This window comes from Gossypium arboreum, chromosome 13 (genome assembly GCF_025698485.1).
Source record: "Gossypium arboreum isolate Shixiya-1 chromosome 13, ASM2569848v2, whole genome shotgun sequence".
Lineage (NCBI taxonomy): Eukaryota > Viridiplantae > Streptophyta > Magnoliopsida > Malvales > Malvaceae > Gossypium > Gossypium arboreum.
The window spans coordinates 6,529,736-6,549,336 of NC_069082.1; the positions used below are offsets into that span (position 1 = coordinate 6,529,736).

At 35.1% G+C, this 19,601-nt stretch overlaps 1 protein-coding gene and 2 long non-coding RNA genes across 4 annotated transcripts; all 3 read right to left on the minus strand.

The window, feature by feature from the left end:
* Window positions 1-1,220: 1,220 nt before the first annotated feature.
* LOC108461343 (uncharacterized) lies at window positions 1,221-6,212 on the minus strand. 2 transcript variants are annotated; one of them, XR_001867731.2, is made up of 4 exons: window positions 5,947-6,212; window positions 5,662-5,876; window positions 2,210-5,570; window positions 1,221-1,782 (listed from the first exon to the last, which is right to left on the minus strand). It is a non-coding gene; the product is annotated as an uncharacterized LOC108461343 (long non-coding RNA). The 2 variants fall into 2 exon arrangements; XR_008277462.1 differs by having other exon boundaries at window positions 5,662-6,212.
* A 1,436-nt stretch (window positions 6,213-7,648) lies between these two features.
* On the minus strand, window positions 7,649-9,486 carry LOC108464296 (F-box protein SKIP22-like). Its single transcript, XM_017764519.2, has one exon. It carries the CDS (start codon window positions 9,350-9,352, stop codon window positions 7,931-7,933), a length of 1,422 nt encoding a protein of 473 aa, XP_017620008.1. The 5' UTR covers window positions 9,353-9,486; the 3' UTR covers window positions 7,649-7,930.
* Window positions 9,487-13,548: 4,062 nt separating this feature from the next.
* LOC128286930 (uncharacterized) lies at window positions 13,549-18,151 on the minus strand. Its single transcript, XR_008277618.1, has 2 exons — window positions 18,007-18,151; window positions 13,549-13,658 (listed from the first exon to the last, which is right to left on the minus strand). It is a non-coding gene; the product is annotated as an uncharacterized LOC128286930 (long non-coding RNA).
* Between the last annotated feature and the right edge of the window lie 1,450 nt (window positions 18,152-19,601).

Consider the following 19,601-nt stretch of genomic DNA (forward strand, 5'->3'; position numbering starts at 1 on the left):
AAAGCACGACAATATTTTTATTTTATTTGTAAAGATAAAATATTAGAATTTACACATAATAAATATGTATATGCTTTTTTGGGTAAATTACATCAAAACTCATTAAATTATTAATAAATTTATGTTTTGATCACTCAACTTCAAAAAGTTACAAAAATAGTACTGAACTATTCGAAAGTTTTCATTTAAGTCATTGGGTTGTTAAAATCTCTACTACATGGTATTATATATTCACATCATTCGAAAGCTCTCTTTCTATTTCTCTTCTATAATATATTATTTACGAAACAGCTTTGAACGTCATCGATTTGCGAACCAAAATCTAAACAACTTTCTTCTTCGATTTTCGACACTGATCATCAGATCGTCTTTGATCTAAGGTATGTTTTTCTACTTTTCGATAAGTATTGATCCACTGTACCAATCATCCAATCATTGCCTCGAATCGCTTGCTAGACTTTTTTAAAATAAAACTTAAAAATTCAACGACTTCAATAAAAACTTTCGAAGAGTTAAGTGATCATTTTATATTTTTTAAAATTAAATGGCCAAATAAACTTACTATTATTTTAATGACATAAGGTATAATTTACCCTTTTTTTTTTTTTTTTTTTTTCTTTCCTTGCCACGAGTGAAAAGGCAAATGTTTGTCCTTTCCGCTTATAATGCTACCTTTTTCATGTCTACCCATAACTTATGGAAACTGAAGAAAATGAAATTTTTAATGAAATCATACTCTGAAGAAACTGAAAGTTAAAAAAAAAAATATCTCCATCTTCAGTCCTTTTATGGCATTCAATCTATGGCTAAATCTTATGCTACTCGGACTCCTGCATGAACGTTGGATATGAATATATATACAATATGGGTATGGTTATATTTTTTAAATTTTGTTCATATATTTAAAGAAATTTTAAAGATCATATCCTCGTATTTATATATCAGACGCAAATACTTCAAGGAAAATGACGAGTCAGAACAACGGGTAAACCTCTTATTACAATTTTTCATTCCTCCAGCTCTAATATGTCAAATTACAAAGATTTCTCTAGAAAATAATTTTTATATAAATATTTACTAGTATTAATAGGAAGGTTACTACATTATCAACGATAATTTTATCCAAAAAATTGAAACATAAATTACCTATTTCTAATAAAAAAAAAAGGACAGATTTACTAAATTTTGTGCATATATAGAATTATAAATAGCTACCTTAATTAGATTAATTTTCTGAGTTGGTATTGGAATAATAAAGGAACTTAGTTTGGAATTGCCAAATAGGGTGATTTTACATTTATTTGAGAGAATCTTCCCATTCGTAACAGTCTAGGTTGAGAGTTAAAGTTTTAAGGAGTTTGGCTTTAATTTGACACAAATCTAACATCTTTCAAGTACAGAGAGAAAGCAAGGATCAATCTTTACATGCCATGGAACTGGAAGCTAGCAACCGATATGGTGATGATGGTAGCTCAAAAAGAGCAGGCAAGCCATATCCAACTCTGGGTTTTTTTTTTTTCTTCTGCAAAGAGAGGTTTCAAATTTCATCAGTTTTTTTATTTTTTATTTTTATTTTTTAAGTTAAAAACCTGTGTTTTTTTGTTGCAGGAACTTGGGTGACTGCAAGTGCACATATAATAACAGCAGTCATAGGCTCAGGGGTCTTATCTCTTTCATGGGCCATTGCTCAGTTAGGGTGGATTGCTGGTCCCATTGCCCTTGTAATCTTCTCTATCATCACTTGGTTTACATCCACGCTACTGGCTGATTGTTGCAGGGACCCTGTTTCAGGAAAAAGATGTAGCTGTTACATGGATGCTGTAAAATCTAACTTAGGTGACTAAAATCCACTCTACTACCTTGAACCTACCTTACTCCATTTGGGGTGTGACTGTCAGATGTTAGATTTTTTTATGTATTTAGAGGATTTTTGAAAATCATATCTCCATATCCAAGTGTCCGACATGAATGACTACCGGTTATTTCAAGGACATGGAACCCCAATGCTAATGATTTCTAGGTTTTTTTCTTTCCAACAGGAGGAATCAATAACAAGTTTTGTGGATTAGCACAATATATGAATCTTGTAGGGATAACAATTGGATATTCAATCACTTCAGCTATTAGTATGGCGTAAGGATTTATGATTTATATGCTAAAGCTGATGTTTTTGATGGAATATATATCTCCTGGTTTAAATCTTGTGTACCTTTGATTAACCAGCGCAATAAAAAGATCAGATTGCTTTCACAAGGATGGCCAGAATGTCGGCTGCCATGTCAAAAACAACAACTTTATGATCATCTTTGGCATCATAGAGATCATATTAAGCCAAATCCCAAACTTCCATGAGCTCTCGTGGCTTTCCGCAGTCGCCGCGGTTATGTCTTTCGGGTACTCTACCATCGGCCTCAGCCTCTCGATAGCCAAAGCTGTAGGAGGGGAGCACGCTAGGACGAGCTTGACAGGAACAACTGTGGGAGTTGACGTGACCAGCTGGCAGAAGACTTGGAACTGCTTCGAAGCCATTGGTGACATCGCCTTCGCTTATGCTTTCTCAACTGTACTCGTCGAGATACAGGCAAGTCCTCCTGGTTTCAATGGTACCCTTTTCCTTTTCAATAAAAGAAAAGACTTCCATTTATGTAATTGGCATGGAATTGCAGGATACACTGAAACCAAATCCACCAGAAAATGAATCAATGAAGAAGGCAACCTCAGTGGGCGTCTCGGTCACCACCATATTCTACGTTTCATGTGGTGCTCTGGGTTACGCAGCATTAGGCAACAACACACCAGGCAATTTCCTAACAGGGTTTGGCTTTTACGAACCGTACTGGCTTATCGACATGGCTAATGTATTCATCATTGTACATCTTATAGGAGCTTACCAGGTAAAAACACCCCCATTACCATCACCTACAAACAACACACAATAAAATATCCCCATATCTTCAGCAAAATCATGATGGTTTTCTTCATAGGTATTCTGTCAGCCAATTTTCAAACAGGTGGAAGACAGGTGCTTCAACCGATGGCCAAACAGCAGTTTCATCAAAGAAAGTCCACCAATTAAGCTTCCATTGTTTGGGGTTTACAGTTTCAGTGCTTTCAGGGTTGTGTGGCGAACAGGTTACGTGATACTGACCATCGTGCTGGCGATGCTTCTACCGTTCTTCAATGGAATCCTCGGCTTCCTGGGTGCCGCTTCGTTTTGGCCGCTGACAGTGTATTTCCCGATCCAAATGCACATATCGAGAGAACAGATCCAAGCCTTTAGTTGGAAATGGATATGGTTAAACTTCTTGGTGTTGCTTTGCCTGATTATATCAGTTCTTGCAGCAGCTGGCTCCATTGCTACAATTGTCAAGGATCTCAGTACATATGAACCTTTCAACTCTGTTTCTTAATGTCTTTTTATGTACATTTTCTTAGGAAATTTATCTAAAATTAGACATAATGAATGAAAAACCCATGTTTGTTGTATTGGTTAGTAAGAATTTGGGGTTTGAATCTTGCGGATGGTCTAAACAATGTTCAGAGAATTTTGTTTTATTTAAAGTTCTATTGAAATTGTCTGAAATGAAACAATAACATTATGATTTTATATTTAAAATTTTCGAAAATGAAGTTTTGAATTTAATTTTTTATTTTTATACTGAAAATTGTCATAATTCCTAAAATTGAAGATTGAAAAATAAGTTTAGAAAATTATTTAAAAAAATCAATATCTGTAATTGATGTATGTTACTTTTAGTTTTTTCTTGGTGTATTGATATAAAATATAATATATTTTTTGTTATCCGGAAAAAATGAAATTCATTATCGATCGATTTAAGTGGTCCACAAGCTTAATTTCGAGCTCAAACCTTATTTCAATATTCAAACACTTTAACTTCTAATTTCGAACTCGAATCCTTACTATTTCGAACTTGACTGAACTTGATTACTGAGGCTATTTTTATTCTATGATTCTGATGTTAGGCATCCAATTTGGGAATAAGCTAAAGCACTCGACAACTTGATTGTTGGCTAAAAGGAAGGCATTTCTTTAACAAGGCTGCTATGTGTGTATATTGTATTGTATCCCTCCCAATGTTCTCACCTACAAATCAAGTGGCAGGCTGTGCACCACTCCACATGCGTTGGTCATCAACAAGTTCATCGATTCTTCTGTCACGGCTTTCTTGCATGCACAATACAGTCTAAATGCCATGTATGAGTAAGATGCTTACAAACATGAGACTTCCAAGAGCTCAGATGACCTATTCTAGATCAAAATGTGTTAAAAGAAAACAAGCGGCAGAACAGAAGAAGCTACATCAACAGTCTAATTAGAACCAATTATTGCAAGTACTAAACTAAATAACTTAACAAACTAACTAGTCCACACGATTCTTGGGCGCTCAAGGTCTTAGGGTCTCGATCTTTGCTGACACAACCTCATCTACACATATACAAATAAATCTGGTTCGTTTTTTTACACAAGACCTAAAACTTCGGCTTGATAAGTTCCAAGTAAATAACATTATAAGGAAACTTCTATTATCAATGCTCTATGAATTCAAATTCAATTTCAAGTAAAACAACCCCAATTTATTTCTAGGAAACTTTTACCATCAATGCTCAATGAATTCTATTTCAAGTAAAACAACCACAAATGATGAGGAGCTGATTTCCCCTGCAAAGATACTGTCATCTGCACAAGGATATTAACCAGCATAGGTCCTAGAGCAATGGACACTTCGCTTTCACTTTATCAATTGAAATGAAATTAGGAAACCGTAAGCATTCGCTTCTCAGTTTTCGGCCAAGATAATTTTGAAAATTAATATTACCTCAAAGCTATCAGGAGGCCATATCCACCCTCCCTCTGTATATAACTAACTGAAAGTTGCCGATTGGTTCGCAAAACACACATACTGTAAATAACTAAAAGCCCAAATTTCCAACCAAGTTAACAGAACTAATAAAAAGACCAACCCAGAATAAAAATGTTGAACACAAAAACTTAAGAAAGCATATTGAATTCCCAGCCAGAACAGCCAAGGTTTTCCACCAATAGATGTAGATTTATTCTATCAGTTTAACAGTATTTCATTTCAGTCTACTGAACCAATCATCCCTTTTGGTTTATAACTTAGTTTATCCTATTCCATTATCCGACTCTAACACTATTAAAATCAATATTTTCCATATATGTAATTACAGCTGCACATTAGTTTACCCTATCCCTCTATGAAAACTAAGCAGCTAATCCCATTAGTTTATCAAAATTTAGTCCTCATACTTCACAAAAACTGAAAAGTTAGTTCAGTTGCTGGTAAACATATGAACATGAATTGCTAATTTTTTGCTTATAAATAGTTGAAACGTTGCTGATTTTTGCTAATTACTTTTGTATAAATAGTCGAATTGCTGATATCCAAGCTAGCAAATTAACTAGAAAGTGTAAAGTGACTAACTACTCGATTTAAACATAGGTGTATCAAATGATGAATTACCTCGAGAAATGCCGTTAAAACCCACAACAATGCCAGTATCAGGACACCATTAACAGATAATCCCACCTACATTAGCGCAAAACCATCAACTAGGGATCCTTCATAAATTACATAAGGAAAAAAAAAAGGAATATAAAATCGATTGAAGGATACCTACCAGATTACTAGGGATGAAGACAGGCAAAACTGATCGAACGGCTTTCCTTGCTCGTTTAGAAATCTTTCTAAATACGTTTTGAACAAATCTAACTAACAGATCCAAACTCCGATCATATTCTTCATCTTCATCCCCGTCTACTACTTGATCGTTGTAGCAATTCACAGTGATCGAACGGCTCCAATTATGGGGCCATCCACAAGGTTATCAGTCACCTGAATAAAATACAGAAGCTAGCTCGATCATAAACACAAGAAAAAAGGAACTCGTAATTACATATTATACCTAGTGAAATTGGGGGTTCTTTGTCGAGAAGCTGAAAGGGGTGCTTTGAGGAGAAGGATTTTGAGGTTGCTGAAGAAGTAAGACGGTGGTTTGGCGTAGGAGGTGGTGGTCAGATAGGGTGGTGGGACTGTGACGGAGGACACCATGGCGGTCAGACATGTATGAGCCATGGTTTTTTTGTTTTTGTTTTTTACTAACGAATTAAGTAACCACTTTCTAGTTATATATAACAATGTAATTAGGCGGTTATAGGTAATTAGGGTGGAACATTTTTTCTATACATATACATATATATATTTAATATTTTAACTAAAAAAATCACATGATTGATGATGTGTCATGCCACCTCATCAATGTCAGCAATTGAAGTGTCATGCCACGTGCCACAAAATGTTGACCATTAGTTGACTAGCATTTTCCGTCAATTATGGTCTTATTTTAATTTTTCTGTAATGTTATGGGTGAGATTGAAATAAAAACAAACGTTAACGGCTGAAGTGAAAAAACCCCCCAAAAATTTGAGGGTGAATTTTAAATTATTTCTAAACTAATACGTGATAAAATTTATATTTGACATCTTAAAAATTTGTAATTCAACTTTGACCTCTTAAAAATTTTATGGTTTACCCTTACATGTAACATCTTAATTAAAAGTTAACACTATTAATTATTTTAACTAATTGATAAAATTATAGAGACCAAACTATGTTGGAAATTAAATTTAAACATATTAAAATGACTAAAATTGAAAATCAATCATTTCTATAAAATGTAAAAGATACATGATAAATGTGTATCACGTGTGACGTATCAAAAGGAAGATCGACCTTCTTTTTATTTATAGGTATATAAATACTTATTAATAAATTTTACAAATTAAAAAAAAGTAGTATTCAACAAATTAAAAAAAAAAACATACTTTAAAGAATAAGACTCCCATAAATGTATTTTTTTTTTAAAACTTAATCCATGCACCAACTAGTTATAGAAATTGCTCCTTGTGATTAGTTTAGTTAGGAAGCAATTTCTAATCCACCTCGCCCTTGGGTGATTTATATTTCCAAAATTTCTCCTTCCCCAGTAGTAGCTGATAAGCAAGGGTGTGTCCCCTAGTAGTAGCTGATAAGCAAGAGTATGTTACGTATTGAACAACTTTTTAATTTTGTGTAATGAAATTTAGTTCCCCTTTCACAAAAACATTTTTCTTGAACATTCGGGTCTAACACATAGATACGGGGATATATATAACTTTGAAAGATACTTCAAATACATGAAAGCACTTAGAAAAAACTCTAATTATATCTATACATACACGTATGGGACCCTCACAATAGCTTAGATTCTAGGTCTAATAACAATTGTATGTACTAATAATACATATCCGAATAACTATCACTGATATCATCCATTACATTATGAGCCGTGATAGGAAATCCACACATAATGGAACTTAAACCAGAATAAAATCTAAAAAAAGGGTAGTTAGATATGATGAAACTCGAAGTTAAAGTCTCCAACTTATTATATAATTAATGTTACTTAATGCAAAAACGGATTATATACCTGAAGCTACTGATGAATATTAAGATTAAAAGCCAACCCAATTTTGCCGACAGCACTACTAAGGATATGAAGAAAACAACATTAAAAATAAAATTGCCAAAATCATATACAATACTAACAACAAAAACTCATTACCAGATTTACAAAAGCATAAGCATCCCTTTCATTATTATTAAAATCCAAAGGATATCATCAAACAAAGTAGCTTAGTTAGCTGGTAACATCAGTCATGGTACCTTACAAGCATCAAAACCAAACTGAAGAACCTGGCACACTCACATTTTGCTTCTTCCCTTTCTAGCAAAAGACTTGGTTCTCAAATGCAAAAAACATATATTTAAACATGATCTTTCTATGATTTTTACCTAAATCACATCTCGATTTCTCGACAAGGGATAGGTGGTAAAGTAGTCACTGGCTACTATGCATCATTCTGCCTGTCTCCGTGATTGCAGCGATGTCTGAAATTCTGTCGCCCTCGAAATGGATGTTGATGAACACAGGGCATGTAAGGATGAGGAGCAACAAATGGTGATGCATCGTGCTCACCTCCAATTACGTGAGGAACCCCGAATGAAGGAAAGAATGGATTGGGATCTCTCCAAATCGGGAAGTATAGCGGTCTATTATCAACACGAGCAAACCCTTGCCACCTCGTAATCGCCCGATTTCGCTTCTTCCTACTCTCCCAACATGAAATAAACATTTTTTTCCAGTTCCCCATTGCTACAGTTCCTGACGTACACCCAAACTCTTCTTTAAATTTCTGCTTCCACAGATCATTGTTCGAAGCCAGGTATCGCATCTCCGAGCAAACACATTCCATCTTCGCGATATCGGCACCGGGCAACAACTCCAGGATCTTGACCTTTAACTCGGCTGGGAGACGAATCAAACAAACCGGAAGGGCCAAACCAGTCTTATCACAGAGATCTATTAACAATGGCAATGCAAGCCCATCTTTAACAATCTTCCAAAACTCGAAAACTTCACTCTCAGGATACGAAACAAAAGACCCATCTTTCTTATCATTCATAGCAACATTTTTATCACAATTTTCCCACACTAAATTCAGAGTTGGAGCAAACCTAGTTTCATCCAGAGACAATTTATATAAACTTGAACCCTTAAACAAAGACCCATAAACCTGAAAGAAATGGCCTAAAGTCTGAAACTTTAAAACTACATCATCAGTCAAATTAGACCTCAACAGTTCAGGTAGGGAATAGTGAAATGAGACAGGAAAAGGAAACTCATCTGGCAAATGAAACCGATCGGTTCGGAGCCCCGAAATTGGATCGATCCCCACGAAACCCGACTCAAGTAAAACGGCGTGGACCGAAATCGCCAACAGCTTGTGAATGCAGCCACTATCACCCAGCTCTTCCCCCAAAACCTTCCTCAAGAAGTAGGGCTCCGACAACCTTTCGCTAAGGGCAGAGGCATCGATGTCCATAGTTTCTGGAGAAATTTCGGGATCTTTCGACTTGGGTTCTTCAAATTGAGGTAATTCTTGCATTTGGGTCTCTTGATTCTTGTTGTTGTCCGGCACCTGATTGGGGTCATCCATTTGGGTTACTGAAACAGCGGAAAAAGCGGTGGGATTGGAGGAGAAATAAAGAAGGTCGCCGGCAGCTACGCCGAGGGAATGGAGGGAAGCGTGAGGGGAGGGCGGGAGGAGCAAATCGTTGGCGTTGAGGGAAAAACGGAGGGAAGAGGGAGGAGGATGGGGCGGAGGGAGGGAGAGGGAAAGGGTTTCCTGGAGTTGAAGAAAAGAACAAGGAGATAGGAGTTGGATTCTCAGGGTTTCTCTGGATTCATGATTTCTCAGTCTCAGTTTCATTGTTGTTATACTTCCTTTTTTTTGGTTCGAAAATACTCCAGATTATGCTGAAGGCTGCAGAGAAAAACGGGATTTTGATTATCTTGGCTGATAAGCAACACAAGATGCCCCTGTCCTGTGCTTCTGTCTGTACATACATATGGGTAAATTGCAAGTTTAGTCATTTATGTTTGCTTAAAATTATGTTTTTCTCTTCAAAGTTCTAAAAATTACCATATGCTTAATAATGTTATTAATTTTTATGTTATAGTTACTTACCGGTTAATTGTTTTAATGGTGTGAAAACAATTTGGGGTGGCATGCTAAATTTACCTTTAGGTTTTTATTTGGGATAAAGCAATATTTAAGTCTTGAGTTTGACAATTTTTCTCAATTTGATCCTCGAACTTGGATTCTGTTAATATCATGATGTGGCACACTCTCAAAATGTCTATTATTACTTGAAAATTAAAAAAAAAATTAAAATCTAAAAATCATTAAAATTATAAAAAAATAAAATTTTTTAAGTGATGACGTGACACAATCTAAGTTAATGGACCAAATTGAGAAAAAATGCCAAGTTCCAAGACTAATATAGACAAAAAAAAGTTCAAAGACTAAGTTGAAAAAAATTACCAAGTTCTGGGACTAAATATTGCTTTATTCCTTTTAATTTCAGATCAAATTGTGCAGCTAGTCCCTATACTCATTAATTTTTTCTGCTTTTGAAGAGGAAAAAAAAGGGTTTTCATGTTCAAAATTGTGGTTTGAATGGTAGAAATTAACCAAGCATTGCAAAATAAAGAACACAAATAGCTCATTCAAGAAAATCCCACACTCAAATCTCACCACCACTTACTACTTGGTCATATCATACATCAAAGTATCAAATATTTTAATAAGAAATATAAAGGGAATAAAGAATTAAAAGGAGAACAAAGAAAAAAAAAAAAAGAAGAAAAAATGTTAAATGAAAAAATAATTGGAATAGTACAGGGATTAGATGAAAAATTTAACCTAAAATTAAAATCCTAAAGGTGAAGTTAACATGCCACGTCGGATTATTAACGATTTAGTTATTGTAGTTTTAGAACCTCAATGACTATCTTTAAAAAAAACTTTAATGACTAAAACTTAATTTTAAGCATATATAAATGATTAAAATTGTAATTTACCATATATATATATAAATAATTCTGTATTATAGGCAAAATTTTACTATTAGCCTCTGAATCATACATAAGTTGTGGCTAATCTCAGTACTCAAATTTGGTTTATTTTTTGGTATTCTACAATCATAAAGTTAGTACTCAGGGGCATACTCACACTAGACATGTTCACAGGTCAAGTTATTAGTCTATGGCCGAAAGTCTTCCCGAAATTCAAGAGGGTTTGGATTAACCATATGCAAATCTGGGCGGCCTTAGGCAAAATTTTAGACTCATATTTCGAGCTAGGCTCGGCTTGGGCAAGCATAAAGTGTGTTAATATCATGCCTAGGCTTGACCCAGCCCATGAATACCTCTACACACCACACATGCACATATTATGTCCAAAGAAAGCTACCTGAATAAAGGCCTACCACCCTTCTATATATGCATCATTTCTGATAAGGCACCCAAAATACAAGCTGCAACTGATCGACGTGGAAGCCTATAGGATCATGCATACCATAGGAATTGTATATGTTATATCGCGTCAAATTACCTAGGCCAATTTCATAAGGATACTGAGTAGCGACATGCTATTAATATGGGTACATAGTAAATATTATTTTCTATATCATTCTTCAACATATGCATTGTTTACATTCATAAATATACTTTTTATTTTCTTTGACAGGGTATAAGTTCGTCCAACATCAATTCTATGAAATGCAGGAGAACTTGCGGGCTGTAAAATGAAAACGATATGAAATACCTCAATAGGATACCCAAGGAACAATAGACTCAATCATATGATGAAGGTCTACGATACGGGCACATGACAACAAACCTAGTGGAATGCATAAATTCCATATTAAAAGGGATGTGTCATTTATCGATAACCTCAGTGGTCAAAGAAACATATTTTCGCTTATAAACCTTTTCCAAAGCAAGCGGAAAGAGCAAAATATTGCAAAAAAATTAAAAATATTACAAAAAAATATTACAAAAAATGAAAAAAGAGCAAACTCTATGTTTACAGTGTGTCACTCACGTCCAAATAAAATATTTTGGGTTATGGAGTTCCTTATACTCGACAAAGTTATTATCGGGGGATCATACCGTGTATAACTAAGACAGAGGACCTGTGACTATAGGAGATTTCAAGCATTTTGTATTCCATATGCATATGAAATTGTAGTATCTGCCTCGGCAGATTTGGATTGCATAAGCTATGTTGATGAAGTGTACAAACTAAAACGCATATATAAAGTATAGAAATTTGAATCCCACCAGTTCCAAATGAAAGTATGTGGTCGTCTGTTTCGAGTAATATAACACCCCTAACCCGTATCCATCACCGGATTAGTGTAACACCCCAAACCCGGCCCAGACGTTATGACCAGGTCTGACATGCCACATGGAAGCGTTCAAAACATTTTATATTGTTGATCCAGAAAAACTTACTTAGTGTTTTAAAAGATAATTTCATTATAGGTTAAAGTGAATGGAAGCTGTGCACCAGGTAGGAAACCGGAAAAGAGGTGGTGAGTCCATCGGATGCTTATACCAAGCTCCTTCGGATCCAATCCTAGACATGCATACCGCCATTACCACACCTTAACGTCATGGATATTTCTAGGAAACCGATTTGATTAAGTCATTTTTAGGAAAAGTGATTAATCTTGTAAAATACTTTCATTGCAGAAGCTTTGCTTGTTGTCGTGTTATTTTGAAATCAATTGTTGTTTTTGAAAACGCGCTCTAAAGCTATCCAATTTCAACAGTTAAATATAAGTAATACCTATCTTAGTAATACATATTAAAGCCATAAAAAATAATTAAGCGGCCTTATTACATTTGAAAACCCAAACTTCAACGTAAATAATAGGATGTCCAGTTCACCAGAAGAAAACCAAACTTTCAGAACGGGTGGCCACTCCGAATTCCCTCACAGCTCCAAGCCCACTATGATTGGGGATTTCCTGCGTAGATGAAAATAAAAGGGGTGAGTTTGGGAAACTCGGTGTAAGGAAAACCCATTCAAAGCCCAAGTCGGTTCAAGTTTATTGGGCCTAAGCCCATTCAGTAATGATGGTCTGGGCGAGCCCTTTTCAAATTACAATAAAATGGGCCTTAGCCCCTTATTCAGATAATAGTATGGCCCATAGGCCCATTTCAAAATACGTGCAACATCAGTAAACATATGCAAGCCCATTTGGGTAACAGTGGTATTGGGCCAGAGCCCTTTTCAGATTACAATAAACTGGGCCTTAGCCCCTTATTCAGATAACAGTATGGCCCATAGGCCCATTTCAAAATACGTGCAACATCAGTAAACATATGCAAGCCCATTTGGGTAACAGTGGTACTAGGCCAAAGCCCTTTTCAGATTACAATAAACTGGGCCTTAGCCCCTTATTCAGATAACAGTATGGCCCATAGGCCCATTTCAAAATACATGCAACATCAATAAACATATGCAAGCCCATTTGGGGAGACTACTCAACCCACCAACCACTACACTCCACCTGCACCAGCCATACACTCCATGTGGGGAATAGCTCAACCCACCCAAACCCAACACTCTCACATTGCAGCCTTGCGCGCTCGATTAACAAAGAATTGAGGCAAAGCCTCCAAGACGTGGACAAGCCACTTTCAAGATACTTCCTCGTCAATATCCCAATCCCATGCATCGATAATAACAACATGGCATGCAGTAAATAACAACATCAAACATGCATTTAGGTCAATTTAACCCTAGGGGTATTTTGGTAATTTTGCACCTAGGGGTATAACAATAATTTTCCATGCATAGGGGTATTATAGTAATTTAGCTGCTTTTAGGTTTTTCATGCATATTCCTACTTTTCATGTACTAACAGAATCACGCATCGAGGGTTCTTACCGAATTGGGCCGATTGGCCCATCATTCCAATTTTGGCCCATTAAGCCCAAAAATATCGAGGCACGTAAATCATGCACTTTGCGGTCCAAATTTTTGCGTTTACCAAAAATATTAATCGATTTACCTCACGAGCATTAGACACTCGCAAATCTACAAAATACGGTTTTCGATATTTCGGCTTTTCGACTTTTGCCGATCCAGACTAAGAAAGAGGGTGTTAGTTACACTCCTGTTTGCGACGATATGCTGACGAGATCCACACACGAACCGCCTACAATTGAATTACTAACACGTTAATCTAACTATTCAAACACGAACTACATATTAACCCCATACCATATTCGGCCAACCACACCTACAGATCATAGTAAGCTTATAAGAAATCAATAAGCAACTCATTAACAAATTTTTGTCAATGTTTACCACATAATCATAATTTCACTGCAAGCTGCCTTCCAGAGCAACAGTCACTAAATCATTTATAACTGGAGCTAAGAAACTCCAAATCAAGTGCCGTTAATTTTTCATGAAAATAGACTCATATATCTTCTATCCATAAAATTTTCAGAATTTTTAGTTTAGCCAATCAATACCAAATTTTTCTTAAAATTTTCCATGTTTCACTGTTTGACTAATCTGACCACTCTTCATTACGAATCAATTTTCTCATTGTACAGAATTCAAAATATGTTCTCGTTTATTCCATTTGAAACTAGACTCATTAAGCTTTAATTACATAATTTATTCAGCTTCTAACTCATCTCCCACAATTTATGGTGATTTTCCAAAGTCACGTTACTGCTGCTGTCCCAAGCAGATTTATTACCAAATCACTCTTTCACACCTAACTTGCATGCTTGTTATTTAAACATGTATATCACCAATCAATCATCACATATCTATGATTTTACTTAAGTATAATCTCCATTTCATCATTTAAAGCACAACATGTTAGCCGATTTTTCCCCTTAGCATCTAAGGCACATGAATGCTCATTTGTTTGGCTCAACTTCACCTATCTTCCATTTTTCATCAAAAGAACATGAAACAACAACCATTTCCTTCATTTTAATTCATGACTAAATGCTCACAACACAACTAAAAATATACTTCAAGAGTTAAGGTAGAATCAAGAAGAACTCATGAACCTCAAAATAGAAGCAAGGTACCAAGAACTTACCTTCAATTTTCCTCCTCCTAATGACCGAATACTCAAGAGCTTTCTCCTCTCCTTTCTCTTCTCTAACTTTCAGCTATGATGAACAAAGGTGGACAAAACTTTGTTCTTTTCACCCCTTTTTCTTTTAATAAAACTTCATATTTCATCTATTTAATTCTTTAATACAAAAGACATGAAATTCTTATCATGAAACATTTACCTAACCCATTATCATGGAACATTTACCTAACCTATTATCATGGAACATTTACCTAACCTATTATCAATTTGTATCAATTTGTACCATAAATTATGGATATCAAGTGCACATTTTGTCTACAACAACATGATGGCTGGCCACTTCATGTAAAATGGGATGTTTGTCATGCAAATCCTCCTATTTTGCACTCCTATTTATTTGGCCACTTCAATTTAGCCTATAGCATTTTCAAACATTTTCACATAGGTTCTATTTCATAATTTCACCACCTTTTTCTTATGGAACAAAAATTAACTAAAATTGTCGGGTTCTATCTTAAGTTTGGGCTTTCTAGAGACCCACTAACATAATTAAACCTATGCCAACATTCACAGGATTCCCGAATATTGGGGCGTTACAATTAGGGTTACAAGGAATTACTGAGCAAAACACAATCCAATACGATCATTCAGTTCAAATCACGCACAAAGTTATATTAACTCATTTAATATAAAAATTTAAACTCGAATAATAACCATCTTGTAGCACCCCAAACCCGGCCCAGAAGTTATGGCCGGATCCGGCATGCCACATCAAAAACGTAAAAAAAAAAAATTTCCTTTCTAAGTCCAGAAAATCGTACTTGATGTTCAAAAGATTAATTCATTAAGGGTTAAAGTGAATGGAAGCTATGCACCAGGTAGGAAATCGGAAAAGAGGTGGTGAGTCCATCGGATCGCTATACCAAGCTCCCTTCGGATCCAATCCTAGACATGCATACCGCCATTGCCACACCTTAATGTCATGGATATTTCTAGGAAAACCGATTTGATTAAGTCATTTTTAGGAAAAGTGATTAATTTTGGAAAAATACTTTCATTGCGGAAGCTTTGCTTGTTGTCGTGTTATTTTGAAATCAACTGTTGTTTTTGAAAACGCGCCCTAAAGCTATCCAGTTTCAACAGATTAAATATAAGTATTACCTATCTTAGTAATACATATTAAAACCATCAAAAATAATTAAGCGGCCTTATTACATTTAAAAGCCCAAAACTTCAAATGTAAATAAAAGGATGTCCAGTTCACCGAAGAAAATCAAACTTTCGAACGGTGGCCACTCCAATTCCTCACATCTCCAAGCCCACTATGGTTGGGGATTTCTGCGTGGATGAAAATAAAAGGGGTGAGTTTGGGGAAACTCATTGTGTAAGGAAAACCCATTCAAAGCCCAAGTCACTCAAGCCTATTGGGCCTAAGCCCATTCAGTAATAAGTGGTACTAGGCGAGCCCTTTTCAAATTACAATAAACCGGGCCTTAGCCCTTATTCAGATAACAAGATGGCCCATAGGCCCATTTCAAAATACATGCAACATCAATAACATATGCAAGCCCATTTGGGTAATAGTGGTACTGGGCGAGCCCTTTTCAGATTATAATAAACGGGCCTTAGCCCTTATTCAGATAATAAGTATGGCCCATAGGCCCATTTCAAAATACATGCAACATCAATAACATATGCAAGCCCATTTGGGTAATAGTGGTATTGGGCGAGCCCTTTTCAGATTACAATAAACCGGGCCTTAGACCCTTATTCAGATAATGAGTATGGCCCATAGGCCTATTTCAAAATATATGCAACATCAAGAAACATATGCAAGCCCATTTGGGAGACTACTCAACCCACCAACCACTACACTCCACCCGTACCAGCCATACACTCCATGTGGGGAATAGCTCAACCCACCCAACACTCCACAGTTGCAAAGATTGCTCGATTATCGAAGAATTGAGGCAAAGCCTCCAAAGATCGTGGACAAGCCACTTTCAGTACTTCCTCCGTCAATATCCCAATCCCATGCATCGGATAATAACAACATGGCATGCAGTAAATAACAACAGTCAAACATGCATTTAGGTCAATTTAACCCTAGGGGTATTTCGGTAATTTATCTCCCAGGGGTAAAACTGTAAATTTTCCACTTTTAAAGGTATTTCAGTAATTTATCTATTTTAGGGTTTTTCATGCATATTCCTACCTTTCACGAACTACAGAATCACGTACCGAGGGTTCTTACCGAATTGGGTCCGTTGGCCCATCATTCCAATTTTGGCCCATTAAGCCCAAAAATATCGAGGGCACAGAAATCATACACTTTGCAGTCCAAATTTTGCAGCTTACCAAAAACATTAATCGATTTACCTCACGAGCATTCGACTTTTCGTAAATCTACAAAATATCGGTTTTCGGTATTTCGCTTTTCGACTTTTGCCGATCCAGACTAAGAAAGAGGGTGTTAGTTACACACTTTTGCGACGATATCTTGTGAGATCGACACACGAACCGCCTACAATTGGATTACTAACACGTTAATCTAACTATTCAATTACAAACTACATATTAACCCCTTACAATATTCGCCAACCACACCTACAGATCATAGTAAGTTTATAAGAAATCAATAAGCAACTCATTAACAAATTTTTGTCAATGTTTACCACATAATCATAATTTCACTGCAAGCTGTCTTCCTGAGCAACAGTCACTAAATCATTTATAACTGGAGCTACGAAACTCCAAATCAAGTTCCGTTAATTTTCCTGAAAATAGACTCATATATCTTATATCCATAAAATTTTCAGAATTTTTGGTTTGGCCAATCAATACCAGATTTTTCTCAAAGCTTCGCATGTTTCACTGTTTGACTAATCTGACCACTCTTCATTACGAATCAAATTTCTCATTGTAAAGAATTCAAAATATGTTCTTGTTTATTTCATTAGAAACTAGACTCAATAAGCTTTAATTACATAATTTATTCAGCTTCTAATTCATCTCCCACAATTTATGGTGATTTTCCAAAGTCACGTTACTGCTGCTGTCCCAAGCAGATTTATTATCAAATCACTCTTTCACACCTAACTTGCATGCATGTTATTTAAACATGTATATCACCAATCAATCATCACATATCTATGATTTTACTTAAGTATAATCTCCATTTCATCATTTTAAAAGCACAACATGTTAGCTGATTTTTCCCTTTAACATCTAAGGCACATGTATGCTCATTTATTTGGCTCAACTTCACATATCTTCCATTTTTCATCAAAAGAACATGAAACAACAACCATTTCCTTCATTTTAATTCATGACCAAATGCTCACAACACAACTAAAAATCAAAATATACTTCAAGAGTTAAGGTAGAATCAAGAAGAACTCATGAACCTCAAAATAGAAGCAAGGTACCAAGAACTTACCTTCAATTTTCCTCCTCCTAATGACCAAATACTCAAGAGCTTTCTCCTCTCTTTTCTCTTCTCTAACTTTCAGCTATGATGAACAAAGATGGACAAAACTTTGTTCTTTTCACCCTTTTCTTTTAATAAAACTTCATATTTCATCCATTTAATTCTTTAATACAAAAGACATGAAATTCTTATCATGAAACATTTACCTAAACCATTATCATGAAACATTTACCTAACCCATTATCATGGAATATTTACCTAATCCATTATCATGGAACATTTACCTAACCCATTATCAATTTGTATCAATTTGTACCATAAATTATGGATATCAAGTACTCATATTGTCTACAACAACATGATGGCTAGCCACTTCATGTAAAATGGGAGGTTTGTCATGCAAATCCTCCTATTTTGCACTCCTATTTATTTGGCCACTTCAATTTAGCCTATAGCATTTTCAAACATTTTCACATAAGTCCTATTTCATAATTTCACTCCCTTTTTCTTATGGAACAAAAATTAACTAAAATTACCGGGTTCTATCTTAAGCTTGGGCTTTTTAGAGGCCCACTAACATAATTAAACCTATGCCAACATTCATAGGATTCCCGAAAATTGGGGCGTTACACATCTACTCAATCATATAAGTCACATTCACACATATGAAATACATAACCAATAAAGTCAAATCATGCTTATTCAATTCTTCCACATATGCGCAACATGTTTAATAATTTAATCTTATCAATATCATTTAATTATTCAAATTCCAAACTAAACTAACATATTTCAAAATCGTGTTTCCTATATCATAAATCCCATGTTCAAACCATAGGACCAAAATTTCATGGCATTCGAACTCTTGAATATAATTAAACATAATTCAACTCATATACCCAGCCTACATTAAAAACATTCTTTAGTATAACTTCATGCCTTTAACTAAATATTAAATATACCATTTTTGCAAATCTATACATATTCGCATGTTAACCCATATCAACCTATATCACACGACATAACATTTGTTAACATATACGACAAAAGCTGACATTATATCATGGCCAAGTATATTTTTAATACTACCAAATCATGTGCAATTTACCATATTATCAATAACCATTTTTGAACACAAAAGACAATTCATAGTATACCAAATTTGCATGCTCATACCAATCCAAACTACCTATACCTAGCCATTTAACTATATCTATTCAGTCATCAATACAACCTCCAATAGTCAAACTAATTTACAACTCAAATAAAAGCTAATTATACTATTTCATAGCCTAATACAAACATCAAAACGTCACTTTATAAATATCCATAATAAATAACTAAACATACCTAAATCATACATATTATTTACCATTATAAAGCATACCAAAATAACCAACCAATTAACAAATAAATCACATTCATTCTTTATCATCACCAACCGTACCTAAATAGCCAAACCACAAACAATGACGTCATCATCACATAACTTATAAATACACATACCATAAATCGAAAATGCATCCTTCATTTATCTTATTACTTAAGCCGAATTATAAAACTATCCATCACACAAGATATACCTTAAAATACACTTTCAACAT

Excerpts from the sequence above, each read along its gene's own strand:
- LOC108464296 (XM_017764519.2), bottom strand. The coding sequence starts at position 9,352 with ATGAAACTGAGACTGAGAAATCATGAATCCAGAGAAACCCTGAGAATC.